The following is a 17,960-nucleotide window of genomic DNA, read 5'->3' as shown; positions in this document are numbered from 1 at the left end:
GGAATCTTATTTAGCTCTAAACTAGCAATATTGTGCTTCCCCAATCTCATGAGCTGGTTTTGCATTAAATCTTGTCAGGCAGCTTGTGGATATATGTATTTGAAACGAGGAAGCAACATTATCAGTGTATTTTCCAGTAACCTGCTAAATATTCCCTTTTAAATATGGGCAGTGTCTTTCCATAGAAAGTTAGGCCTTAGCGGGAGCCAAGCCAAGAGAGAGCCCATGATAGACTGTTCTTGCTGGTAATCCTGGGTCCTCCAATAAGAAGAAACTGTCCATTTCCTGTTCTGATAAAGGAATGGCGGGTATATAAATAGAAGTGCTGGTTGGGTGCCAGTCAGGAGCATGCTGGTGCTGGTCGACAAAAAGTCACTAGTTCCATTTTTCTGGTGTTTCAGGTGTTTTCTGGTGTTTCGGTCTGGCAGCTCAATAATCCAGGTGCAGATTTTGAAACTTCAATATTAGAAAAAACGGTCACAAATAAAAATAGGTGGGAAAAAGTTTATTTCTGCTGAAAACAAATGAACTGAAAAAGGTGTTTGACGGTGATCAGTCCCTTTAATAAATTAAAAATCCTACACTGAACTTTAGTTGTCTGATATTTTGATTTCAAATATGACATTTGTTTTATGATAAAATGAATCATATTAACAATAAGGTAGCTGCAATATGCTGTTAGTATTTAACCCTTAGCCAGCAGACGGCTGTAATATTGATGCTTGGACTTGATAATCCCTGGACGGATCTAAAACTGCATAAACAACGGTATGTGTCTGCTGCTTAGGGAATTCCTACAGTTATCAGGCATACATAGCATCATATCAATGCTGGGGTCCTGCCTGATCCAGGTAAAACCAGACTGGTCATTTTTTTGGAGTCACCCTAATTTGCCCCCTCTCATATAGTCAAATACGTAACAGCCCAGTCTCCCACTGTCAGAATTTGCACCTGAATTCTACTTACCCACTGCCACATGGCTATTGTTTATTATACAGTCTATACTACAATCAAGTTGGCCTCCCTCTTTGTATGCACACACCCCCGCAGTACACAACACACATTTTATTAATTTTGCTTTTCCATTTTTTGCACTTTCACACTTCTGCACATTCAGAGATACAGTATAACATTTTGTGTCCTGCAAATCTGAAATTGTGTGTAATGAGGCGACCCATGGCTGGTGCATTTCCATCACAGAAAAGAAGCTGATACAGCTGTATTTTCATTAGGTGCTACCCTAAACACCAGACTTCAGCCCACCTACGGACTATAAACAAGCTGCTGTTTAGCCACGGGGGCAGCCATTCAAGCTGGAAAAAAAAGCACAGGTTACATTGCAGATAACAGATAAGCACTGTCCAATACAAAGGTGTTTTATCTGTCATCAGCTATTTAACCTGTGCCTTTTCTTCTTTTTTCCAAATTGAATTGGCTGCCCCCATGGCTACACAGCAGCTTGTTTATATAAACTGTAGTAGCATTTTTAAGTAGTCTTTCTGAAACTAAAATGACTTTGATACACCTTCAGTTTTTGGTGATACAGTTCCTTTCATTAATAAAAGTTACCAGTGTTGTATAATGGCTCACACTTATCAAGCTTGTCTCCCTCTCTCTTACTCCTAGTTCTCAGTGCACAATGATAGCCTAGCAGAGTATCCTTTCCAGTTATGGGCAGACCTCTTCATTAGTGCTTATTACCTACCCATCCAGTGTCAGACTGGGATGCCAGGGGCCCACCAGAAACCTTAGGCTGAGGGCCCACTTTCCAAACTATTATACCTCCTCTCCTCTCCAATCTCTTTATTCTCCTAGTCTCTACATAATATACTCTATTCTTCCATTATTAAGTATTTTTTACTCATAAATAAATAGGGAATGAGCATGAGCAATAGGCTAAATGGTCATAAGCAAGAGGCCCACATACACCTGGGCCCACCGGGAGTTTTCCTGTGGGCCAGTCCGACACTGTACCCATCTCTCTATCATATACAGCACTACAATGCACAATTTCTTCCAGCTGTCCTTAATGGCAGTTCCTGTAGGTTTCTGCTAACCAATAGCTAAACACTAATATCTCTAACTGGTGCATGATCACTTCTGGTGTCCTACACATTTCCTTACACTAAACTACTACATTTGCTATCTGTCCTATCTACTTCTCTGTCTAGATAGGTAGAGAGAGATTTCCCTTCTTTATAATATTGGCATCTAGAAACATTTTTAGCAGCCAGGTAAAAAATGAGGAGGGCAAATACTGTTGTTTGCTAGTACTAGTTAGAAAACAGTATTTACCTATCTTGATTCTCCAGGATATCTTTTTTCCAAATGTATGTAATATTGTAGGTTACCTCATTTTAAATGTATGGATGCATAAAACAAGCTCAGTAAAACATGACAACCATTAATATTAATATGCATCATTTTAATTTTGGGGTCTCTGCATTCCACATAATTAGGTCATGTATATTAGGCACCAAACTGTTCAGATGGCCCGTTGCATCCATATGTAGGATGGTTATTGGGCACATGAATAATATAAAACAAAACAAAAACACAATTTTTTACTTATTCTCATAAATGAACCTTTATTGAAACATATATATTGGTATTCGCTGACGTTATATGAAGTGCTACAAAGAAAGAAATACATTATCAGCTGCCGAACAAAAAGCAACAAAAAAATCTAGCAGTCACACCCCTCCATTAGAGTAAAAAAAAGGGGTGACTTCCGCAGTGCCTATCCCCCACATCACTCATTCTCATACCAAGAAAGCATAAGCTCATAAACAGAAATATTCACTTTCATTCAAACCATGTGGTGCAAGAGTGCACAACCTGAAAATCCACTCAATCTCTTTTCACAAAGGAATGTCAGAAAGGACAACTTAATGCCAATGAATACATGGGAGTGGCAATTGGGCAATATAAATGTAATCTAAACATTACTTTCTAAGGGGTGTCTATCATGCCATACACGCACAGATATTGTTGGGCAAATTTGGAGGTAGTCAGTCATACTGCCAGAGAATCTTGCCATGTGTTCCCGGTACAGCTTTTTTTTTAAGGCCATGCTGAGATCCTGCTGGATCACAAATAATATGCTCTTTAAACTCTTTGTCGTTGGTACATGCTTCAGCAAATAAGTAAGGGTAAATCGAAGGAAATTTTATATAACGTAAGTCAGAAATTGATTCTCCATTTGAACCTTTACAAACAGTAACATCCAAAAACCCACTGCTCACAAGCTTTATGTATTAATTGTACGCTCAACATATTATTGTTCAATTTCCCATGAACCCAACCAATATTTCCTTAGTTCCTTCCCACTAAAAGAAAAGATCATACACACATGGCACTATTTACTGAGTACATACTGACATCTCCGTACGAAACCCAAAACAATTATGCAACAAAATTCAATTCATTAAACACAAAATTTCAATTTATTTATTTCTCTTGTCTAATTTCTCAAGAGCAAAGATGACCGAGTTGCATGACACGGGCTTCTGTTTTATGGGTTTACTAACCCTGCTCAAGATCTATGTAGGTAGGGTTTTTTTAATAAGGGGATTACTTTTCCTTTACACACCATCTATTTTATTCACAAAAGAGTTTTCATAACAGCCACCCTTAGGCTGTTTATTCCAAAAACATAGGTTTTTCAGACCTGGCTTCACATAAAGGTGGCCATACATGGGCATACATTGGCCAGTGAATGGGGCTCTCAGATATCTGGATGAAAATTGCCCAGGATTAAAAATTCTGTTGGGACGAGGACTGCATTGGTTTGTTCATGCTTTCCTCACGCTGACTGTCTGCATTCACTATGTTGTATTCTAATTGTTGTCAAGATGGGCATATGGGGGCAAGACCCACTAAAAATTAGGGGACGGGATGCCGCCAGCTGACCACATCACCACAGGGGCATGGATGGGAAATTTTGATATCTCTCACTCAGTCCCCACTGCAGGGAAGCAGGTTGGTACAAGAAGCGGTGGGAGGGCAGTCAGGTGCAAGGGGGTGTAAGAGCAGGGGGTCAGGTGCGAGCAGGAAGGGTGGGCCTAGGGGTGCTGTGTCTTAAAATCCAGCCCTGCACGCCAGTCACCAGATATGTCGTTTTTTGCAGATTTGACTTATCTGGATCCAAAATACACAAAAAAAATGTCAAAGCTGAAAAGAAAATAAGAATGCAATTTTATAAAAGCAGACAACATTGCAACATACTAAGTTTTTTTCCAGGATTTATTATAACCCGAGGATGGAAAAAGTCAGAACCTGAAAATCCGGCATATCAGACCTGCCAAGGTTGCATATAAGTCAATGGGAGAAGCCCCAAAGATTTTTTGATCTTCGATGGGTTTCGTGCAATATCTCACTCCCCTCTGTTTGGGATCCGATGTACAAAATACTTGTGCCTTCTCTTAATACCCTACTACTGGGATCACCATACACATCATGTTTCCGTGTGATAAGGTTCAACCGGTAAATTTAGTTTAATGTGACAAATGTGCTTAAACTTTAGTTCCTCTTTCAGTGATAAAGTAGATGCACTCAATACACCAATCCCACTGTCAGTTTCCTTTTCACCAGAACGAATCAAAGAGTCAAACTCAACAGTATTCAATGTCTTTAAAGGGATATTGTCATCAGAAAACATGTTTTTTTCAAAACGCACCAGTTAATAGTGCTACTCCAGCAGAATTCTGCACTGAAATCCATTTCTCAAAAGAGCAAGCAGATTTTTTTATATTCAATTTTGAAATCTGACATGGGGCTAGACATATTGTCAATTTCCCAGCTGCCCCTGGTCATGTGACTTGTGCCTGCACTTTAGGAGAGAAATGCTTTCTGGCAGGCTGCTGTTTTTCCTTCTCAATGTAACTGAATGTGTCTCAGTGGGACATGGGTTTTTACTATTGAGTGTTGTTCTTAGATCTACCAGGCAGCTGTTATCTTGTGTTAGGGAGTTGCTATCTGGTTACCTTCCCATTGTTCTTTTGTTTGACTGCTGGAGGGAAAAAGGGAGGGGGGTGATATCACTCCAACTTGCAGTACAGCAATAAAGAGTGATTGAAGTTTATCAGAGCACAAGTAACATGACTTGGGGCAGCTGGGAAATTGACAATATGTCTAGCCCCATGTCAGATTTCAAAATTGAATATAAAAAAATCTGATTGCTCTTTTGAAAAATGGATTTCAGTGCAGAATTCTGCTGGAGCAGCACTATTAACTGATTCATTTTGAGAAAAATTTTTTTTCCCATGACAGTATCCCTTTAATATCTCCTCAATTTCCTTTTCTATCATCATACCATAACTAACAAATGGCCCACTTAGGCCCATCATGTTTCATGGTGTATCCTTGAGAAAACCAATAAAGCATGACAAGCTTTTCATGAATTCAGGAAACTGCATTTTTACATCCAATCACAGATGAGCAGCCATCATAGCCTTGGAAGCACAGGACAGGTGTTTAATCCCTGTGTCAATAAAACTCTTGAAGATAGTCTCTTGCTCAAAAAAACACTCATTATGAATCTGTGGAGTATCATTATCTTTTTTCAGACAGGGCAAATATTAGTTTTGGGAGTCAGACTCAGGAGCAAAGCACTTTGTATGAAATAACATATTTAGTTTCTAACTCCCCCTCTCAACTATTCTACACACCCCATATGTAATAAAAGACACAACGTTTGTCCAGTAGTAGTAACACATAGCAACCAATGAAATGCTTGCTTTAAGCAGGGGAATATCTTATTGATTCACCTTGTTCTTAAAAAAGAAATTAAAGAGATTCTGTCATGATTTTTATGACGTAGTTTTTATTTCTAAATTACACTGTTTACACTGCAAATAAGTCACTCTACAATATAAAATGTTATTCCTAAACCGTGTATTTTTAAAGCTGTAATATTGGTGTGTAGGCAGTAAGCTTAAGTCATTGTGCCTCATAATGTGCTTTCAGAAAGAGCCAGCACTTCACTGCTTTCAGATAAGCAATTGTTTCTTCTACACAGTGTAACTGGAGGAGTCGCAGTGGGACTTGGATATTTACTATAAACTGCTATTCTCATCTTGTTACCTTCCCATTGTTCTGTTGATCGGCTGCTGGGGGGGGGAAAACAGGAGGGAGGTGATATTATTCCAACTTGCAGAGCAGTAGTGGAGTGACTGAAGTTTATCAGAGCACAAGTCACATGACTGGGAGCACCTGAGAAACTGCACATCTAGCAACATGTCAGATTTCAAAATGAAATTTAAAAAAATCTGTTTGCTCTTTAGAAAACTAATTTCAATGCAGAATCCTGCTGGAGCAGCACTATTAACTTATGTGTATTGAAAAAAAAAAACGTTTGTCTGTGACAGAATCCCTTTAAAGGAGACATTTTGTGTTAAAAGCAAGAACGTGCCAGTGCATTATCCTCTATTAAATATAGAAGAATTTTGCTTTAAAAAGTAGTGTTTCAGGTTGATTTATTGAATATTTCTGCAAAAACCCTAATAATCCCTCTCTTCTCTTCCTGCTCCCTGAATTTTCTGGCTATGCAGGGAAGTCGGCAGCACTCAGCTCACTGCACTGTAGGACAGGAACCAATCAGCAGCTAGCAGGACCTGATAGGGAACTGAAGCCTGTCTTTGCTTGTCGGACTGCAGGGCTGTGATTGGCTGTCCCCCTTCTACTGTGCTTCTGATAGGGACCATTAGGACACTCCCACCCCTCATTTGAAACACAGACAGGGACCAGAGAACATCTCTAGGGAGATCTAATAAAAGGGCTATTTTTTAAGACAATATTCATTTACAGCCAAAAGTAAAAGCAGCACCATGTAGTATCCATTATTGCCTTTTTCATTTATCCTGTATGTGTCCTTTAAGGGAATGTTATACAAGACCCCACAAAAGAGAAGCTTAACAAGGGGAAAGACGCATTTGCAGAACATGATTTTAACAGCTGTAAAGTGGTGTTATATCTTAAATTATTTGCAAGTTGTTCCTCAACCAATTTACTCATGCCGAGAGTCTTAACTGATCAATTCTAATATGAATCAGCAATTTGGAATGTATAACTGAAAAATAGCAGGGGTGAATAAAATGTCGAAGGACATTAATAGCTAACAAAATCCATTTGCGAAAACGACTATGGGGCAGATTTACTAAAGGACGAAGTGGCTAATGCTAGGGATTATTCGCAAGCGTTGCCACCCGCAGGGACATCGCCAATTCGCTAGTGAAAGAGACGCTTGTACTCTCGATCACAAAAAAAATCTTAGTGACATCATCCAGGAAGTTCCCAGCGAGAAACACGATGTAAGAATCTTTGCCGGGATGAAACGGAGACACTAACACAGCGGAGAAGGGAAGAATGCTGGGAACTGGACTGACTGATATTTTTTTTACCTTATTTATGCGAGTGAAATTTTAAAACTATTACAAAATGAAAACCATTTGTTCCTGGAGACTACAGTGGACAAACTACAGAAGAGAGATGTTTTGTTGAAAGATATACACACCCTCTTTTGGTGTACGAGTGGTTCTGAGAGATTTCAAGGGGAAGTTAACCCTATCTTACCACTTACAAGTGAATTTAAGTGGTTTTAAAGGTAAAGTTAACCCTATTTCACTACTTGTAAAAAAAACTTTTTTACACTGGTATAAGGATAAACATTTTTTTTCTTTTATTTTTCAGCAAATAACGAAAGGGTAGCACAAAAAGGTGTTAGAGAGAGTAAAAAATTACTGCAATATATCTCTCTCTCTATATATATAACATTTTTCCTGTGGTCTTTTGTCGAGCTTCTTCGGGAGCGCAGTTTCATCATTTTGGATTATTTTCCATTTTAAATATTGGCTGCCAATAAGCGACACCTGCTGGTAGAAATCAGATTCTCTTTTAACACTCGTGATGGATTAGAGAAACTAATTTAGAAATAAAAAAAACAGCTTTCTGGATAATGGATTTCCAGATAAGGGACCTCATATTTTCAAACAAACTAAAAAAAAAAAAAAACACAACAGCAAGCAACGATTCTTATAACTTTATTTAACCACAACCAGAAATTGCAGTAATACATTTTAAACAGGACTAAAATCAAAACTGTGGGCAAATAATACACTGAAACAGACATTTTTTTCATTGCCGATGGAAGGAAGGAAATAAGGTTTACGGGGTGTATAGACCCCATGAATAACCGTTTAATGGGCAAGAATCAACGCATGGTCTTCACGGGACTTTTAAAGTTGCTGGCTGCTTGTAGTTGAAGCTGGTATGCCATAGGGTGGATTTTGAAGCCATATAACCTAAAACAAGAGACATGGAAAAATTAAAAACAATTTTAAAAAAGTGTGCAAGTACAAACACTGTCCTACCAGAAGCTGAATTATGTTGAAGTCCTTATAAGAAAGCAGCCGACCTCCTCATCAGGAAGAATGAAAGCAGCAAAGCAATACATTTATACATACAGCTGAAGCAAAGCAGAGCATGAACTCCACTGAACACCTTTTATGTACGACAGGAAAAATGCATACTTATGTATATAGTGTTTTAACAAGGGTTGCTCCTTAAAGGGAAACTGTCATGGGAAAACATGTTTTTTTTCAAAACACATCAGTTAATAGTGCTCCTCCAGCAGACTTCTGCATTAAAATCCAATTCTCAAAAGAGCAAACAGATTTTTTTTTTTATATTCATGGGGCTAGACATTTTGTCAGTTTTTTATTCCAAGCCAAGCCATTTGGCAATTGGTTTTAAATTTTTATTATTTGTGGTTATTGCATTATTTAGCTTTTTATTCAGCAGCTCTCCAGTTTGCAATTTCAGCACTATGGTTGCTAGGGTCCAACCTACCCTAGCAACCATTAATTGATTTGAATAAGAGACAGGAGTAAGAAAGTGCAGCAATAACAATACATTTGTAGCCTTACTGAGCATTTGTATTTCAGATGGGGTCAGTGACCTCCATCTGAAAGCTTGAAAGAGTGAGAAGACCATAATTCAAAAACTTTAAAAGATAAATAATGAAGAGCAATTGAAAGGTTGCCCATTTTATAACAAACTAAAAGTGAACGTAAATGTGAACATTATGTGATCACCCTTGGCACTGCTGCTTAAATTAATATTTAAGCAACGGATAGTTTATATAAAATTAAGTGGCATATTAAAGAATCTTATCAAACTGGTCTATATATTTAAGTAAATATTGCCCTTTTACATCTCTTGCCTTGAGCCACCATTTCATGATGGTCTCTGTGCTGTCTCAGAGATCACCTGACCAGAAATACTACAACTCTAACTGTAACAGGAAGAAGTGAGGAAGCAAAAGACACAACTCTGTCTGTTAATTGGCTCATGTGACCTAACATGTATGGTTTGTTGGTATGTTTGTGAGTACAGTGAATCCTAGGATCCCAGGGGGCGGCCTTTATTTTTTAAAATGGCATTTTTCTATTTATGATTACCCAATGGCACATACTACTTAAAAAGTATATTATTATGAAAATGGTTTATTTACATGAAGCAGGATTTTACATATGAGCTGTTTTATGCAATATCTTTTTATAGAGACCTACATTGTTCGGGGGGTACAGTTTTCCTTTAACTAGTCAGAGCTCAGGAGAGCAAATAAGACCAGCCACATTTCTTGATCAGGGATAATAAAATAGAAATTTGCTTCAGGGAGTTGCGCCATAGCTTAAAGCATGTGCCTTTTAATATTATTTCATGATAAACTTTACAGAACAGCAATCAACAAAAATCATTCACAAATATAAGGGAGATACTTATAGGTTACAAATAATTTGTATGGAGGCTAGTGCTGCCTTTCTCCTTACAATTCTCCAGGGCTTGGCACAATGTAAGTAGCATTAGTGCAATATAAGTAAAACATTTATTTGCCCCCCCCCCCCCATGTGTGCTTCTTTTGCTCTATTTACAAGGATTTATTTTTTTTCTAGAACAAAGATTTAATTTTACATATTTCTCCCTTCAAACAAATGCATCTGGCGAAATAAATGTCTGTTAAAATTGAATAGTTTCCATTACAACAACAAACAGTATCTACAGTAAGGGGACTCTTACCTTGGAACAAATTGATTGGCAGGCCTCTTGGGCCTATACTCAGGGTGAACCATAAAAAGCATGTGAGGAAATCCAGTGCCAAAATATGCTCCATCGGTGTGATGATGGCGTGAGGATTTGGGTGTGTAAACATCCATACACTTGGGACAATACAGTTTTACCATAGCTTCCCCAGGGATATCTGAGAGACCTTGGAAAATGACAGTAAATATGTAAGAACAATTGTTGTTTCAATGGTTAGGCAAAAAAACCATTTATGTAATACTCAACAAAAAGATATTTAAAAGAAAATCCCAAATGGAATAATTACAATTCCAACAAAACTTTTACCATTTATTTTGTGCTGTAAGATCTTAAGGGGCAGATTTATCAAGGGTCAATTTTGAATTTGAAAAACGTTGTAATTTAAATTCAAAAAGACCAACCGAAATTTATTATAAAAAATATCAAAGTTTTTTTTTTTTGCAGGTGAATAGTCCGTATTTGTCCAAATTTTAATCGTAGAAACCGAAGAGTACGAATCAAAGTTTTTTTAAAAAAAAAAAAAAAACTAAGATTTTTCCAACAATGGACTCCAAATTGGTTCTAGGAGGTCCCCATAGGCTAAAACAGCAATACGGCAGGTTTTAGATGGCGAATGGTCGGTTGAATTTTTAAGAGACACTATTTAGTGTTTAGTAATCTTAGTTGAGAAGAACGGAGCATGCTCATGAGCCAACAGCCAAAGTCAACTTCTGTTAATATCAGCAACTATTGTATCAATTCTAACAGCTGCCTGAAACTCAGGGATTCTGCTCAGCAGGGACAAAGATAACAAATGTATCAACTAAAAGTATCCATTTAAAACAGTTAAAGAGTCGGCAACCCCCATTCGCAGAGCTGCTTTAGAAGGTGAAAATTTGGACTTTACACTTCAATATTAAAAAAATTATCACAAATAGAAAATAGAAAGTAATTGGAAAAAAGTCTATTACTGGTGAACTATCTGAAACCAACTGAACTGGAAAAAAAAAAAAAAAAAGGGTCCGAAGGTGAACAACCCCTTTAATAAATAACACCACAAAGGTCTGGTTTAGATTGCAGCTCTGCATCAAATTTCAGTTATACTTTGTCCTTAATAAAAGATGTAGTGGGCCTTGTGAATTTTACAGAATGTAGACCCTTTAGCTATTCCCTCATTTTACTGGACAAAGCTGAAAATGATGGAAACATTGTTCTCTGGGGCAAAATATTGGATATACCCCAGTGATATTTCACTACAGTCACACGTAGTGTATCCTCCATTTCTCTCCTGCGTTTTGCAATTCGGCAGCTGATCCTTTCTAATCAGAAGCTCCTTGTAGCTGCACTGACAGCCAGAGCTTTGACCCGAGTGAAGATACATGGAGCGGAGATAAAAACAGGCATTTTTGGTTCAACTTCCGCTTCATGTAGCTGCACTCAGGCCGAAGCTGTGCAGATACCTGGAGATGTGAAGGGGATGGGATCTGCTTCTCTCTGCCCTGATTACAAAACGCAGGAGGAGAGAAGTGGGGGATACATTGTGTTACGGTAGCCTTAGTGTATTCCCAATAATAGATTATTCTATGGTTACTGGACAAAGAGATCAAAGGTAGGTAATAAGGATCTAGGCAGCCAAAACCCAATTTTTTTTTTTGGAGCCAAAACACAGAAATAGTGGTGGGCATACAAAGAAACACAGCTTTGTATTAAATCTGACCCACCAACTTTCTTTTAAAAGTATACACATAAAAACTGTTGCATGCACATCCATAGAGAATTTAGAGGGGAAAATCAATGCCAGGTAATGCCAAAATCTGAAGTTAAAAGCAAGGGGTGTGGCTTTGTACTGTAAGACAAAAGTGTTTCATTTATGACTTTTAGAATTGTTACTGCCTCAATTTTTGACTCTCAAAAAACCCCAAAATAAAATCATGTTTCTGATATTGCAAGAGAGAGACAGAGAGAGATAGAATAGGACAAGTCATTTTTTTGCCCTGCCATACACTTCTTACCAATAGGTAGCATGGGCTGGTTCTCACAGTATACTCTGGGACAGTAGCCAAAATCTCCCTGTTGATATTTCTCCAGCTGCAAAAAAACAAAACAAAAAAACAACAAATACAATATTTATATAGATCATTAGTGTAGTAATTACACTATTATGACTGTGATTAAACAGTGTCTAAAAGCTAGACTGTTTTGTCTTTCCCATGAAGTCAATACAGTCAAAGCAAAAACATTTCTTAGGATCACTTTTAGCAAATGCCACAGTTCCAGTCAGATGGTAACTAGTGATTTAAGAGTGACATGAACTATATGAGAAGGTGTTGTAATGGGCAGACAAATGAGGACAGTGCAAAGGTCACCGCCAGCCTGCAGATGACAGTTAGGAAATGGAGTGACAACAAGGCTGATGCCATGTGACTGTGGAGGGTGCTGGGAAAGAGGAAGGCAAGGAGAGAGCACACACACACATCAGGCAGCAGGGATCATCTGGGAGGTAAAGTTGGTAGGAAAGGCTGCAACAACTGCAGCTTCCACTAAAGCCGGCCATAGATACAAATATAAAATCTTAGGGAGGAACTCCACGGGCGATTTCGGCACAATCTGACATGCAAAAACACAGGCGTCAAGTCAGATGCAACAGAAATAATGTCGAATGAGGTTGCAGCATTCATCCGACATGACACGACTGTTGGATGCAGACGCAACCGTAAGGGTCAGGCCACACGAGCCGATTCGGGGAGATTAGTTGTCCCAGCGACAAATCTCCTTTTCTTCGGGGCAACAATCTCCTCAAACTGCCCTCCCCTGGCTCACGATGAAACTTCGGGCAATTTAGGAAAACGAAGCACCACATGTGCAGGGGGAAGGCAGTTCGGGGAGATTTTTGCCCCAAAGAAGAAAAGATTTGTCGTTCGGGCGACCAAACCCCCCCCCCCCCGAAACTGCTCGTGTGGCCTGACCCTTAAGCTGCCCAAAAAATAGATTTATGTTAAAAACTCTTACCATTTGAGCAATGCCACGGTTAGTCAATATGTAACGGGCATGGATTAGTCCATACAGCATCTCTGCAGCTTGTTCAATGAGGTCACTTTGATTGGGATTATCTTCCAATTCCTCATCTGCATGAGAATAGCATAAATAACAATTGAGATTTGGTATAAAAGGGACCATTGATTGCACATACACATAGCATAGACCAAAGACAGCTGGCAAGTCAACATTCAATGTAAACCCAGCAAACAATAAGATACACAATGCTATATACTGTTATAAAAAGAGCAGGTGATGAATAAGTTGGATGATTTTACAGGGCACCACCTTTGTGCAAATCTAACAATTGTTGGTAAAGTACACAGCTATTGTTGGTACTCTACTACTATTTATCCAAGAAATATAGAATATACTACACAGAAATCAGTGCACTGTCCCACAATAGACACAAGAGAAAGGTTTGACATTTCTAATTGTTGTAAAGTCCAGCTTGGATATAAAACGTTCTAATGGAAAGATAACTTTTACTTATGTGCCTATGACAGAATGCATACGAAGTTAGATACATGCACAGTGGGAAATTCTCTCACCAGGTTCTAGATCCAGTATCATGTCCAGTGCCTGTCTATAGTGTGGGACCTGCTCATTGAGTCCTGTCAAGTTAAACTTATCCTGGATATAGTCTTCATCCACCTACAAAAGAAAGTATGTAAACACTAGAAAAGGAAAACATGAGGCCACCATCTTTAGAAATCCAGATGTAACATTTAAAAGGCTGCCCTCTTAAGAGTAATGACAGATGGTGTTTTGTCATCTACATTTTGTTGTGGCACAAGATGCTGAAAACTTCCTTTCTATTGCAGATAATGTTAAATGCCTTTTGTAAAACACAAAATCCCTAATTGTGCAAAAAGTTACTTCTTCAGATATTTTTGGGCAAATGTGATTTAAGTGTTCTACATGCAGTAAATGGAGAAGTGAAAGAGTTTATATGTAAATTTTGACTTGACTGAAATTCCAAAGTGAAGAGCTGACAAACAAAAAGCTAAATTCAAAAATGACAATATACATATAAAATGAGGACCATCTGCAATGTCTCATAATATTATTGGATACATCGAACAAATTTTTTTTTAAAAAAAAAATCACTTATTTACAGTCATCAATATTGCAGTTTAGGGGTAGGGGAAACTTTGATACATAGAATCTGAATAAAGAAAAGAGGGAAACTAAAATAGAATTAAGAAAAAAAGACAATCAGTTTATATCGTTTATGCTGAAGCCTTTGCCATTTACCGTTTGAACATCAATAGAAATTTAAAGGTGAACTACTTCGTTAAGGAAAAAGACTCACCTCACAGAAAAACTCATTGCCTCTTAAACCACAAAACCAGCTAATCCAGGACACCTCCTCCGAGCTACTCATTTTCTAGCCTGTGGGACAAAAAAAAAAAAAAAAAAAGGCTTTTATACATGATCAATAAAAGTAAACCTAGTAAGGGCAGACAAATGTCGTCTTCTTCGGGGCGACTAATCTCCCCAAACTGCCATTCCCTGGCTTCCTGCCGGCTATAATGTATATTGCCAACGGGATGGCACTCAAAGCACTTTGTTTCCCGAAGTCGCCTGAAGTTTCCTCGTGAGGCAATTTGGGTGGCTTCGGAAACATTCTAGCAGGCGGCAGGGGAGACAGTTCAGGGAGATTAGTCGCTAATCTCCAGGCGACTAATCTCCCAGAATCTGAGGGTGTGTCTCTGCCCTAAAATTAGTAGAGGGTGAATTTATGTGTAAAGGAATTGTAGAAAATAAACAGCACAAACTAACAAAGCAGTGTTAAAACAGAAAAAAGGGGGTACAGAAACTATAGCACTTGACATGGAATTCAGCAAAAGAATAGTAAAAAAAAAAAAAGGGGAACAGATACAAAGGGGGGATGGGTAAAATCAGTTGACAGCAGTAAAGGGCAGTAAAACAAAGGACACAAGATACCATAGCAGAATTACAGTGTCGTATAATTGGGATGGGGGCAGGGCTGTATTTATATATAGGCCCCTGAGGGGTGCATGTTTTTTTCGGTTTTGTTTGTTTTTTTTCTTCAAATACCCTCCTCACCCTCTGCCACGGATTTCCATAGGAGATGACGGGGTCCAAGGAAGACTGTGGAAGTGACGTCACACGCACTGATGTCACTTCTGCTGAACGCGTTGCGTGATGTCAGCGCATATGGCTCGTGATGTCATTGCGTATGATGTAGGTGCGAGTTTAGGTCCGACGCAGTGGGCAGCATCGGACCTAAATACAGCCCAGGGTGGGGGTGGGTACTGTAATGTCTACTGAAGGAAATGGGGGGGAGGGGTATCAAGATAAACAGTGTGTGTGTATATCTATCTATCTAAATATCTAAATATCTATATATTTATATATCTATCTATAGAGAACAAAGGATACAGCACCAAGGGACCGAAACATCGGTTGGGCACACCATAAAAAAAAATATATATACATAAAAAAATTTTTTATTGGCCCTCACAAAGCATCGAGTCAATTGCCGGGTGCTTACGAAAATAATTAAATTTAAACCGTAGAAAGCACACACGGCACCCTGTTATTTAAAGAAAAAAAAAAAAAACAGTCTTATTTACACAACCACACACCAACACGTTTCATTCCGCACAGGACCGTCATATATATATATAATAACAGTCCAGAAGTCTGTCCACGTGATCCACTTTGTGAGTGCTTGATCAAATAATCATGATAAAGGCCCCGAAAAGTTGGCTGCACAGTGATGCTGCAATAAATATTTGGTGATTTCAGAAATGGGTCCATCTTGAACTGTTATACATACACAGCGAATCCTCAATTTTAAATCCCCTGATTTTAAGATTTACCTCATTTTACTTTGTTGTTTTGCGGCCTCACCTATATATTTTGCCATAATAAATTTCCCTGATTTTACATTTTCCTGGATTTTAGACCATTTTTTCTGGTCTTCTGAAGAATCTAAAACTGGTGGTTCTACTGTGTGTATATATATATATATATATATATATATATATATATATATATATATATATATATATATATATAGATATATATATAGATATATATAGATATATATATAGATATATATAGATATAGAGAGAGAGAGAGAGAGCGCAATAACAAGGGCAAAATATAATGGATTGCAGTGCAGTGCAACTACAACGCTCCCATCCCACAGAGCATCGTATGGTGCAGGGAGATCACTTGTATGTACATACACAGGCTTACTGCTGGGCACAGACAACAAACACAATACACAACATTGTCAGAGAGGAAAAGGCAAAGCAAAAATAGAATGAAAGTTGTGGGCAGTACGTATGGTTAGGCCGGAAGAGATTAGGGTGAAGCCAGTGGCCAGGCGGGGTGATGTAAGGCCCTGGTCTATAGCGCGAGATTTCCGGTCCAAATAAACGCGTTGAAAACACAAGACACATCCGAGATACACTGGAGGACTAAAGGGGCGGAACCGGAATGTCCAAGGCATTTCCCACTCCAAATACTTACCTCCACGGGACCACTCCTTGCCGTTTATTTGGAGGCTTTGAACCGGCAAAATATAACCGCAGCGCACTAGGCCCGGTCCCACTGAGTGCGCAAGCGCATGAGGAACCTGAAGGCCGGAAGTAATTCGTTACCGATGCATTGTGGGAAATGTAGTCCCATTGATAAAACTGCAGCGGAAGTGAATACCATTGCTAATTTGAGAGGGGAGACCTGCATCACTACTACGTTACTTCTGTGCCTTTTAAAGCTTTTTAGCTGTAGGCTCAAGTGAGGCTTTATAGAGACGTTTTAGTAGCGTTATAGAAAATATAGTCATTAAACAATGCCTGTTTTTTTTGGCATAATAGACACAGGTTCATAAGCTGCTGACTTGGTTTGGAAGGACCACCTGCAAACTTTACTCTTTGGGGCACATTTATTAACATTGAAGACAAACATCGAATATGATGTTCCCCAGAGCAACCAATCAGATATTTGCTTTTGTTCTCTAACTCATAGGTGACTTTTTACATTTAGTTTCTGATTATGTTTGTCTCCAGAGTTAATAAATACACCCTTTTGTGTTAAGTTTATTGCAGTGAACTGGTTTATGTTACTAAATGCAGTTATTTGTTGTATGTCCCTGTTATAATGTAAGGGTGACACCTCCTGGGACAGTCCCGATTTTGACAATTTAACCCATTCCGGGTTTGTTACTGAAATTTCTCAACCTTCTCTTTAATCTCCTGCACTGAACCGCCAGACTGAACTTAATTGGCCTTTGGCAGAGAGACCACAGTAGATACTTTTGTAACAGTTTAGATAAGGAGGTCTCTTGGGAGAACTTAGACTCACAGCTTAAAGGGCAATTCACCTGCATTAGCATAAAAATACACAGAAATGTGTTCAAACTTTCATAATCTGCCAAATTTTGTAAAATGGACATGGTAATTAGGGGGTGTGGCCACAAAATGGGCGTGGTCAAAAATGTTGACACACCGCGCAGCAAACCTTTTTGTCCCTCTTTCTATTTCCAAAATGTTGGGAGATATGCAAAGATCATGGGTCTAAAAATAAGCTATTCATTGGAGAAACAATAGCAAAGACAACTTGCATGTAGTTTCATTTGAACTGTCTGATGCTGTGCAAGGCACAATCAAGGTCAGGTAAAACCAACCTCTAATCTAAAGCAGTACTTCACTGATTTGTCATCAGAAATGGCCTATCCACTTGAAAATCCTTAGGCATGTGTTTTGTCCTTTAGGGCTCTTACTGACTAGCGTTTCTACCTGCGCTCCCCTGCGTTCCGTTTTTCTGCGTTCAGCCGCAGGGGAGCGCAGGAATAGACGCATTAC

General features: G+C 38.6%; 1 protein-coding gene across 2 annotated transcripts; it reads right to left on the bottom strand.

Annotated features, from left to right (window-relative positions):
* Positions 1-8,023: 8,023 nt before the first annotated feature.
* csnk2b.S (casein kinase 2 beta S homeolog) lies at positions 8,024-16,678 on the bottom strand. 2 transcript variants are annotated; one of them, NM_001090657.1, is given in 7 exon segments: positions 8,024-8,300; positions 10,078-10,267; positions 12,093-12,168; positions 13,090-13,205; positions 13,668-13,770; positions 14,432-14,511; positions 16,627-16,678. In NM_001090657.1, coding segments are annotated over 6 exon segments (648 nt in total). In that variant the 5' UTR covers positions 14,504-14,511; positions 16,627-16,678; the 3' UTR covers positions 8,024-8,209.
* Between the last annotated feature and the right edge of the window lie 1,282 nt (positions 16,679-17,960).

This window comes from Xenopus laevis, chromosome 8S (assembly GCF_017654675.1).
Source record: "Xenopus laevis strain J_2021 chromosome 8S, Xenopus_laevis_v10.1, whole genome shotgun sequence".
Taxonomy (NCBI): domain Eukaryota; kingdom Metazoa; phylum Chordata; class Amphibia; order Anura; family Pipidae; genus Xenopus; species Xenopus laevis.
Note: the sequence above shows the minus strand (reverse complement) of the source record. Positions and strands in the feature narration are given on the sequence as shown.